The sequence below is a fragment of the Pagrus major genome, chromosome 4 (genome assembly GCF_040436345.1).
Source record: "Pagrus major chromosome 4, Pma_NU_1.0".
NCBI classification, from domain to species: Eukaryota; Metazoa; Chordata; class Actinopteri; order Spariformes; family Sparidae; genus Pagrus; species Pagrus major.
This window is the reverse complement of record NC_133218.1, coordinates 37,483,595-37,494,471: the sequence shown is the minus strand read 5'-3', so window position 1 is coordinate 37,494,471 and position 10,877 is coordinate 37,483,595. Positions and strand designations below refer to the sequence as shown.

At 41.5% G+C, this 10,877-nt stretch overlaps 1 protein-coding gene across 5 annotated transcripts in view; it reads right to left on the bottom strand.

Moving 5' to 3' along the window:
- Positions 1–373: 373 nt before the first annotated feature.
- Positions 374–10,877, bottom strand: part of ppfia1 (PTPRF interacting protein alpha 1) — a 42,129-nt gene continuing 31,625 nt past the window's right edge. For 2 of the 5 annotated variants that reach the window (XM_073464058.1, XM_073464062.1), the window contains 11 exons: positions 10,534–10,706; positions 10,325–10,418; positions 9,879–9,890; positions 7,801–7,882; positions 7,495–7,695; positions 3,563–3,738; positions 3,279–3,376; positions 2,968–3,143; positions 2,748–2,816; positions 2,482–2,650; positions 374–1,971 (listed from right to left, as the gene is read on the bottom strand). In XM_073464058.1, coding sequence (XP_073320159.1) covers positions 1,910–1,971; positions 2,482–2,650; positions 2,748–2,816; positions 2,968–3,143; positions 3,279–3,376; positions 3,563–3,738; positions 7,495–7,695; positions 7,801–7,882; positions 9,879–9,890; positions 10,325–10,418; positions 10,534–10,706 — 1,312 coding nt within the window. In that variant the 3' untranslated portion in view covers positions 374–1,909. Of the gene's footprint in view, positions 1,994–2,201; positions 2,267–2,481; positions 2,651–2,747; positions 2,817–2,967; positions 3,144–3,278; positions 3,377–3,562; positions 3,739–7,494; positions 7,696–7,800; positions 7,883–9,878; positions 9,891–10,324; positions 10,419–10,533; positions 10,707–10,877 lie in introns of all 5 variants that reach the window. The other 3 variants (XM_073464059.1, XM_073464061.1, XM_073464060.1) reach the window with 3 other exon arrangements.

Here is a 10,877-nt window from a genome sequence, read left to right as displayed (position 1 = left end):
CTGACTCATCGCTGCAGCACTGCCTAAAACTGGAAGTGGAAAACAGAAAGTTTCCTCAGGGGATCCTGAGATCGGTGAGTAAGGTTTTTCTCTTTCACATCTTTTGTGTCCTTGCAAGTCATTTCAGTTTAACATCCTGATCTTGAATGCAGGGAATTCCTTCATCTTCTGACCAGCGGTTACCTAAAGAAATAATCCCTGAGGCAGACGATTAATGACACATTTTAGATGTGCACATGACGAGCATGTGATCGACACAACATAGTCTTTACTCCACTTTTTGTGAGTGTCAAGAAACCAAAGACAGAACCAGGAAATGGCGAGAGATTGTTGAAAAGAAAAGCTTTAAGTCTGTTTTATCTGCAGTGGAAAATAAGTTTCAGTATTTTATTGAAAGTAAGCAATAAATAATATTGTGATAAAAATAGTTTATAAGTACTCAGACTGTACATCATTGTTACAAGATCAGAAGATTCAATGGGAAGAGCAGGAATAAAACAACAGCAACATGATTTGTGCATAAATGACTAAATCACAAACAGAAAAAAGAAGCGTTTCTACTTTAATCTTCAGCTACATGAAGGGTGAAAGAAAACTCTTCGGTTCCTTCTCATTCATTAATGGTGGAACCTGTGTTGGGAGCGTAGACGGGACAAACTCAGACGTGAGGAGCGTTGCTACATTCATAGGAGCAAACTATGAAAGAGTAACTGACGAAACACAACGTGGATGAGTAACAATAAATAAGAACAGACGACAGAGAGGAGTTAAGAAACAATAAGGCTTGATATGAAATCTTCGTACAAAGTGTTTTTAAAAAAGGGCTGTGGGGGGATCGCACCGCCTTGAGGGGTATCGAGTCACAGCGGGGATCGACTGAGGCCTCAGTGAAGTTGGTCCATCGAAGGAGTTTCCACACGTTCGACTCGTCTGTATGTTTCAAGTCCTCCTGTACAGGTGAGCCTGTGTGTTCCTCCAGAGGTGAGGGAGGTTTGTTTTCGTTAAAGGGTGTCGAGCTGTTGGGGTGTGGTCGGGTGGGGATAAGTGGAGAAGTTTCTGCATGCAAGGTCAACAAGAGAGAAACCTCGAATTCTGTTTTCACTTGCATCCGAAAGAAGCCCTCTGTTACGTTTTCGCTACGGTTATATGGCTTAAATTCTTAAATTCAAGAGTTTCATTTTGGTATCGCAGATATGAAAGAAAAAGAAGAGAAAAGAGAGAGAAAAGGAAAATATACTGTGTGTTTCACATGATATGTGTCGTCACCATCACCTGGCTTGCCAGCAGTTATTTTAACGGCGATGGATGACTCACAGTGTTGAGCAGTTTGTGAAACAGTCTGACAACTCCAGCAATTTTGTCTGATATTCACACATCCGTAGACCTAAGAGCTGCATTTACACAAAATCACAGGTAATAAGCTACAAAAATTACAACAGTTAAAAAGGGCAAAGGATATGAATTAAGTTATATCACATATGAAAGTCACTTAAGCATAAATTCAATGATTAGAATTCAAATCAAAGAGAAGAGGGGAAAAAAAACATACATCTGGTCAATAGAATCAGGATTATAAAAAAGATTAGATAAAATGTCTGTTGGTAGAAATATACAAACTCCAGACAGCTGAAACATTCAGTTACATACATCTGAGAGCTGAGCTTAATACGGGCACAGTGGAGAAATGTTTCTTTTTAAAAAAGAAGGTTGATTAAGGGGATAGAGGCAAAAGGGATTACATAGAAATTCTAAAATCAATTAAAATGTCCCATTGGTTTACATAAATATAATAACAAATGTAGATAAATCTAGAAAGTTTCCTCTAGGGATACTGAGATCGGTGAGTAAGGTCTCTCTCTGTGATGACGACAAAAAACAAAACATCTTTTTAGTGTCCTTGCAAGTCATTTCAATTCATCATCCGGGTCTTGAATGCAGGGAATTCCCCTTCATCCTCTGACCAGCGGTTACCTATAGAAATAATGAGGATAAACTGAGAAGGGGAAGAGAGAGATGAGCGGGCACGAGAGGGGAAGCAGGACAGAAGAGGAAGAAGAAGAAGAGGAGAGGCGTAGATCGTGCGTTATTAAAGCCGAAAAAACAAGACAGCTGCTTTCTGCTTGGAGAGAGAGGAGCAGAGTGCAGTCAGGTATCAGCCGTACTGAATGCTCTGAAGTTACAGGTGATGTGTGTGATCTTACCGTTGTGTGTTAACAAGAGTAGGTCCTGACTGTGGCAGTGTCCAGCCTCTGTATAGACTGACTTCCTGTGTTTCCATGTTGGTAGAATCACATGCAGAGACGTGCCATTAGTCACAGCAGAATAAACGAGCAGCAAAGCCATTCAAGAAGAATTAAGAGTTCACGAGGAGTCTGGGCTCTTTAGGACCCGTCAGAGAAGTATTACTGGAGTAAGTAGCAGCAATGACAGAGATATCACACACACACCAACACATTCACGTGCACTCATTCCTCAGCTTACCCTCCATCGGGCTCCTCTTTGGCTGCGTGGAGGGAGACGACGCGCTGCTGCTGGTCACTCGGAAGTTGGCAGGCAGGGTGTCTGACGCACCCAACGACATCCCCCTCATGTCTTTGGGCCTGAACTTCTTCCTCCATGAGGGAGCCCGGCGGAAGTTCTTATCGTCATCCTGAAGGAGGAGGAGGAGGGTGGGGAGGAAGTTGGTTTCACATATAATTCCTCAATCAGTTGTGTGGTGATAAGTGTGTTATGTGTGTGTATGTCACCTCTTCCATTCTCCTGTCTGTGCCAATGGCCAGCAGACTGTTGTATTCACGCTCAAGTGTTGCTCTGGCCTGGAAAGAAAGAAGGACAGGCTCAGAATATTACTGAATTCTAACCTCTTTACATGAAATAATCACAGCATCTCTTTGACTTTCAATGGACACATCAGATGATGTTAAAAAGTGCAGCAAGTTGGTGAAACGGCTGACGAGCTGTGTGTACCTGTGTGTTCTGTGTGGGGATCTGCAGCAGCAGGGCGAGAGCGTTGTGATCGAAGGTTTCGTCGAGGGCCATCAGCGCTCCGTGGACTCCGCTCTCATAAAGGTTGCCACTGTACTCTTTCAGCCCGATGGCCTGAACCCAGCTGATCACACGCTCGTTACTCCACACCAACACTTCTGAAAGACATGTGACGTGTGACATTGTGTCTTACAGTTTCATTTAAACATATAAAATATGGATGTGGATGGTCCTGTGTTACTGAATCTGCAGAATTTATAGTTTTGGTCACAAATCCACAGGATGTTTGTTACCTTGAAGCTCCATCTGAGACTCTTCCCGTCTCCTCTCCAGCTCCTTCCTGTCATAGTTGAGCCGCCTCAGACTCATCACTCCACACTGAAAACTGTTTCTGTTGCACACACAAAAAGACAATTATTTAATTGGATCCCCATTAATTTGTTATCTTGGCAAATCTACTTGTATAAATTGATGAACATTCTTTCTTCTGTATAAGTGCCTCCCAATGAAACACTATAGCCCCATCTCATGTTTAACAGTTTAAAACCATAGTTATACTTGGATCGTGTTGTTTTACCTGTGGAAGCTATCCACCATTTTGAGCTGTCCTCTGAGGTCCTTCTTGGTGAGGTGGTCAAGCATGCGGGCGTCCACCAGGGACTCCATGAAGTAGGAGCGGTACTGCGGTAAACCCAGACTGGGTAACCACTCGTTACCAATCCACTCGTGGTTCATGTCTCCATACGCGAGAGTCTACGGTCAGAGAAGAGACGGCTCAGCAAGTGTTTGTGAGTGCTGAAAATATGGACATTTAAATTTTAAATTTTAAAGTGCCACGATTTTTTCTTACAGGAGCTTGAAATATTTGTTTTGTGATAAATACAGTTAAACTTCTTACTAACTTCTCTTTTTCATGGCAAGTAAAAATATAACCTTACATCAGCCTCACACACTGACCTGGAGGAATCTTTCAGTCCTAATACGACCATTGATTCAAGTTTTTTAAAGGCAGACAGACTCTAAATATTATTAATCTATAATGTTTATATAAACAATTTATATAATCTATATGTAGTTCTATCATCAACTATTAATATAATATAAATATTACAGTAAATACAGTACATAGAAATAAGTATTCTGTCGGGTACCAGTGCTTTATTAGAATAATAATAATTTATGGAACCAATGAGAATCTTATTCACCCAGAATCATTTATGAATCACTGACAGGATTCGATAACTGGAACTATGATATTAATCTTAATTTAACAGGTGAATGATCAGACACAATTTATTAAAAGCCATTCTAGTGAGAGTACAATGTAAGTTAACGTTTATTTGATTAATCAAAATGTTCAGGAAAGCTTTCACTGTGTGAGCTACATGTGTGTGTGTATTGTCTGAGTATCTTCCAACACTATCTGGGGTTTTAACACAGGAAACCAGACTTGCTGCACAGAAACCACAAGTGACAAAACCTGTGATGAGAAAGTCACCACAGGTTTCCTTCTGAAAAATTCATCCCTGCACTTCAGCTGGACAACCACTAGATGGAGCCAATGAGTCGCTGACTAAAAAGTCCAGCGCCGGGGTTATGAACTGCACACCACAATACATTATTATAATAACAAGCAAAGAAAACAGAATTATGGTTAAAAGATAATTCATGTGCTGTGTTTGCAGCCTGTCATTTTATGTTATTTTATAAAAATAACATAAAAAATAACCATCCGCTCTGGTTTTTAACTTGTCTCTGTCCATTCCTTAAAAAGTGTATTTTATAGGGTTTAAACAACAGCAGAAAGGCTTGACTTCATCATTTATGCAGCTCTTGTTTCATTTGCATTATTAACCCTTCTTTCTTGTACTTCACCTCAACTGGCTGTGTGTTGAACAACATAAAACATCTTGTTCTGGGGTTGTTTCCTGCAGCTGGTTTGTACGATGCTCTAACTACTAACAAACACACCCACAGTTTTGAGTATTTTAGTACAGCACTTTGGTCAGCTGTTGTTGTTTTTAAATGTGCTTTATAAATACATTTTGATTGATTGATTGATTGGCTGATAGTGAGAATCTTTAAGTAGTTCGACTGTATAAACGAACCAAACTAAAGGGGTAAAACTGCACAATTTGAATGGATCATTCCAAACATGCTTGTTGTGAACGCACCCTCAGTGAAAAGTGATTGGAATTAAACATAAAGGGAAAACTGTGACATCTCCTCTATGAGTTAAAAAGTAAAAAACACAGACTTAAAGATAGTAGAATCTAGAAGGTGAGCAAAGGTGAGTTTTTGGGGGGAACGTGTGCAAACCTGGGCCCAGCTGCCCTCGTCATCCTCCTGGTGTTAGCATGGTTAGAGTGAGCATGGTGAGAAGAACAGAAAGGCGAGGGGTTAGTGAGGCAGCAGTGCCGGGTTAGAGCAGCTTCATGTGGAAAATATCATTCAAACTAAAATAACAAGACAGACAAATTAAAGGAAAGGCGTCGAACAGGAAATAAAAATGTGGACCAACGAGAAATTGGCGCAGTGGGCGATAGATAAATCCTCTATTATGGGTTATTATTTGATTATGTAATTGTATTCATCCATATCAATATAGTGTGTGTGTTTTATGCAAATCTAGTCAATTTAACACCAGACAAACATTAATTTAAAAATCTGATATTGTAATAAAGCAGCAGATGTTGCCGTGTTCCCACTGCACGGTACGGCTTGGCTCAACGCACGTTTGGTGCCAGGTACTTTTTTTGATTTTGTTTTCTCCAGCTGCTGGTTCCCCCTCGGTGTAGGTGGGATTCTTGGCTGAACGTCATAGCAGCACCAGGTGTAACTTAAACACGACGTAACACATAGAAACATCAGCGGATATCCTTTCTTTTTCAGATCCTTTCATCAGCAACTGAACAGAGAAACGTCTGAACCACAGTGTGGTTTAGTGGGCTGCCTTTTTTTTAATCTGCGTCAAGTGAATAAAACTGGAATTACCAGTCAGGTCTCTGTTCCTGAGCTTTGGTATTGAATAATGGCCTGAGCATTTTGTTTTACATAATGATGTAACAGCGAAGATGACCTTTGACCTCATGGATATAAAATGTCATATTGCCAAAAATGTCCATTGTGAGGTTACAGTGACCTCAAATTCTAACCGGTTCCTCCTTCAGTGGACATTTGTGCCAAATTTGAAGAAATTCCCACAATACATTCTTGAGATACTGCAATCACAAGAATGGACAGCCTGAAAACATCTGGCCACATCTATCGCTGGCGTGGCGCTACATAGAGATTTCGGTCAGACGTTATGTGGAGTTAAGTGAGGATGTCCGTGTCATCCTGGTGACGAACATCTCCCACCAATCAGCGGTCTGCAGTTTCACTCCATCATTTAGTATCGGTTTAGCTTGCTTGGACCAAGAACCAGGTACTGTCCGCAACTTTTGTCAATGGAAAACCGCACCATGCAGTGGAATGAGGCACTTGTTTGCACACAGTGGTGTAATATAACAGATATGAAGACCTCGGTATAAATGGTATCTGACAAATTCTTATTGTCTTGTTTCATATAATCATATTGTCCAACCCTAATAAATTGCAGTGTTACAGACACAGTTTATTAAAAAATAAATTAAAATGAATAAATTAATAAGGGTTAAAGGTGAGAGCTGGAGGGAGTCCTTCGTGCATATTTTCAGTGTTCTTCTGGTATTTAGACACCTTGTTCTGGCTCAAAATTATAACTTATCTTATTCAAATATAAAAACATAGAAACTGCAATAAACTTAGCAGCAGGTGTTTTCTCTAAGCAACTATAAATGACCAACACAAACACACATACAAACACTAAAAACTAACTAATATAAAAGCAGAAACACACACACAGTTTATAAGGTCTTAAAGAGGAGACGACAAAACTACTAAAGCCAACAAGAAGGAAAGTAAAATACAAACTACACGACAGAATAAGATCTTGTTCCAAGTTGCCTGCTGAGAGTCCATGCAGCCAGATTAATAATGGACTGATAAACCACACTGACGTGTCAAATAATAAGCATGCAATGAATGAGGTTTGGTGGCTGTGAAGGCAACTTGGAACGAGCCTCTACAGTCACCACAGAAGCGAGAAGCCACCAGCGTCCAGCCAATCAGGGTAGACTAACCGTGGGAGGTGTGGCTGCCAAAGTTTCCATTTCTTCATGTGTGACCCAAACGTTTCCTGTGGTCTGATCATGTGACACCCCCCAATCACAAGTGAGAGAAGTGTGTGAAGAGAGAAGAGCGATGAAGGACAGAAAGAGAGCAGGATGGAGAGAAGGTCAAGAAAAGTTTGTTTATTTATTGTTAGAAGAATTCAGCTAAAATCAAAACGAGTTCAATCCCATTGTTAGTGCAGGTTAAAGTAGTTAAAATGTTAATGCAATAAAGTGTCATGCCCAATCAGATGACAGGATTGTGTAGACAGAGAGCTAAGAGGGAGTGTGTCTCAAACAGCTCCTGCACAGTTACCGTTCTCGAGGTCGGCGGGGCAGATGGGCTGGTCAGAGACATGATCTCCTGGATGGCCAGGCGAAGCTTCAGGCGATGTAACGGGTTGCTGATACCGATCTCCCTCTGGATCTCAGTGTCTGACAGCGCTGACATGATGGCTCCACTCTTCACGTTGGCACGGCAGGCAGCCACGTACCAGGCTGGCATGCCCACCCACAGCTGACAACAGGGGGGCAGGTCAGAGACATTAGTGAACCTGGATAAATGCTTACAGACAAGTTACTGGTTTAAATGGTTTTCAGGTCATCTGTGTGTGCGCCATACCTCCAGCCAAACCACAACAGTCGGTCCGTCCCACTGGGCAAATGGCAGGCCCTGCATGCGAGCCTCCTCCAGTAATTCATGCCTGACACACAAAATATATATTAAAGCACATATACAATAAAAGTTCACTGGCCAAAACACACACACTTGCACAGCCACTAGGGGTTCACGATTTCGATTCTAAATTGAAATTCATTCAAAATGAGCTTTTAATTTTGATCATTAAAATCAAATTTTTCCAGTAATCTTATTTCTCTCCACCTCCGCCTACTTGAGAGCGACTGAAGGGTAGAAAGAACACAAAACTTCAAAGACAACACAGCTAGCTTAGCGTTAGCTTACAGCTGCACTTCCAGACACGTATCCTGTGTGCATGAAGACGATCAACTGACCAGTACCAGAGAAAACCCTGACAGCGTCGAAGATGTTGGGTTTATTTTCTTTATCAGAGATCCTTTGTTGATTTGTTTGGGAAGAGGGTTTACTTGGGACAGATTTGAGAAACTGAACAAACTGAATTTCTATCTTTGTTGTTTATTGTTCAATCACTGAAGGCTGGTATTTTTTGTTGAACTCTGGAATCTGTATTTTGGGTTAATATTATCTAAACGTGTCTATCCTGGCGTCTTTTTGCAGATCAGGGTTAAAATCATGCTGTTGCTGTTTACAGCAAAGATTCATTCTTGATTTGGTTTGAAAGAGGGTCAACTCTGCACAGATCTAAGAAACTGAACTCCGTAAAACAAACAGAATTTCTGTCGTCAGGGCATAAAACCAATGATCTGTTGATCTTTACAAATCCAGATGCAAAAGTATAACTTTGGCATAGCCATCAGTGCTGGAAAAAAAAAAAAGTTTAAGTAGAACGTCAAATCGAATTGTGGTTTTGGAGAATCGTGACACCCCTAATAGCCCCACATCTAGCAAGCTCAAACCCACAGAGCCCGTCGTAACTCCCAATATGCAATCCATCCAATTCACCGTTGGAACACACACATACACAAACCCAAAGACATCAACCAACATGCACACTCCAAACAGAGAGCAGGAGTTTGAGAGAAAACAAAGAAACTGAAAACCAGGAAGACTCAAACAGAGACATGCTCATCTGGAAAACCTTCACATCAAACACTGGCCTTTAAAGACCAGAAGAGTAAAAACATCCTCAGTATTTTTCAAGCCTCGACTGTCCAGGTTTGACCAGATGGCTCTTTAGTTAAGCCTCTGAGGGGTTACAGCCGCCAGGGCTTCAGGAATGAAGACCTGACTATTAGTCAGTAGAGTTTTCTCCCAGAACCAGTGCTTTGAGAGTCCACTGAGGAAATAACTTTAGTATGGATGCATTCCTCTACAACTGTAGGGGTCATAACATGCATAGAGGGAAGTATTTAAAGCAGGAAAACCTTCGAAACTCTGTACGTCCATCTCATGCACATTCTCAGTTTGTAATGAAGGAACAATTGGCAGAAAATCGCTGCAGGTTTCTGGAGATTTTGGAAGGTAGTGTCTGATTTAAGTTCTCTCAAAGTTGATCCAATTACCGGGTCTTAACTGATGTTATAACATGAAGACAGCAGTGGTATTTGTCCACTTGATGGGGCTGTGTGCCACAGATCACTGATAGAGAACAAGCCCATCCTCTGTTTGGCAAATCTGCCACTTTAAAAGGCTTCAAATATGTTCTATTAAGAAAGTAACTTTAATTAAAATTCTGATATTTACAGCAACACAGTGACTGTGCTCAAGTATATTATGTGATTTTTTTTCCTGCTTGGACAACAAAATGTCACTATTAGTCTAAATTCTTCCATTAACCATCTTTTGTGTAGCTGTGGTGCATAACGTCATGCTCCAATAGGAAAACTGCGAGAGGAAAATGTGCCACTCACTAAATATCAGCACACACACATTCCTGTTAGTTAAGCTCTGTGGAAAGCAGGGTAAAGAGCAGCACGGAAAAGCCATCAGACATTTGGAGGGACAGTTGTTCAGGGTCCTCAGAGTTATTGGTGAGGTCAACATGAAGCCAAGTGTGGGAAGAAGATAAGGCAAAGCAAAAGCAACGTGAACCAACTTACCCGGTCTTTGGACTACACATGGAATGAGAAGGGGATGATAAAGAAAAGGGAGGTTGGCAAAAACAATAAAGAGAAAGAATGAACTAATGCTAATTTTAGAGCTACATGGAAGCAAAGCAACATTTATGGTGTTTGTAATATGTCTGCAATTAAATGAGAATAAAGGAAAGAAAACATAAAAGAGATGTGGGAGATGACTGCGATGGAAACAACTGGGTGGGGAATGGAAGGAAGATGAGCTGACTGGAGGGAGCGTGGGTCAGATGGCGGGGGGTGAGCGTGTGAGCCAGCCCTGGACTGCAGCAGGAGTGCCAAGGACTTTTAATTTATTAACACATCAGACATCCTGTGTAGTACCGTGATATCTCATCATCTTTAAACTTTTTTCTCAGTCTACATAAAAAGTGGAAACAGCAGAGGGTGGGAAGATGTTAGAGGACACTTACTTCTTCTGCAGCTTCCTGTTCTTCTCTGCAGGGCCGCCCAGGGTGCCCATTCCTAACCCATCTTTAGGTGAGCTCTCTGCCTCAGGAGTGCCAGCTAGGAACATATACAAACACCTTGTTCAGCGGTCTGACAGGGCCAGGAACACAGCAATACTGGCAGCGTGCATTACATTTACATAAACACGTGCTGCAGTGTAATAAAACCAGACCTTGGCTGGGGGAGTCCTTGCCGGGAATGCTGGGTCGGCCCTTCTCCTTCTTCCCAAAGAGACGTCCAATGGAAGACTTGATGCTCTTCTTCTTAGCTGCTTTGTTGAGGGAGTCCTGGCTGCTGTTACTGCTGCTGGGGTTACTGCCCTGGCCGTCCTGCAGGCCTGCCAGACTATCGATCCAAAGGGTGATAAGATGGAGAGAGAATAAAAATATGAATGAAGGCCCCCAGGAAGAGCGCCAGATTTCTTTTCTTTTTCTTTCTTTTTCTTTATCCCTTACTTTTCTTTTTCTGTATTTTTGATTGCAATGTACCTGTCCTGTTGTCTGACTGCTGTACTCG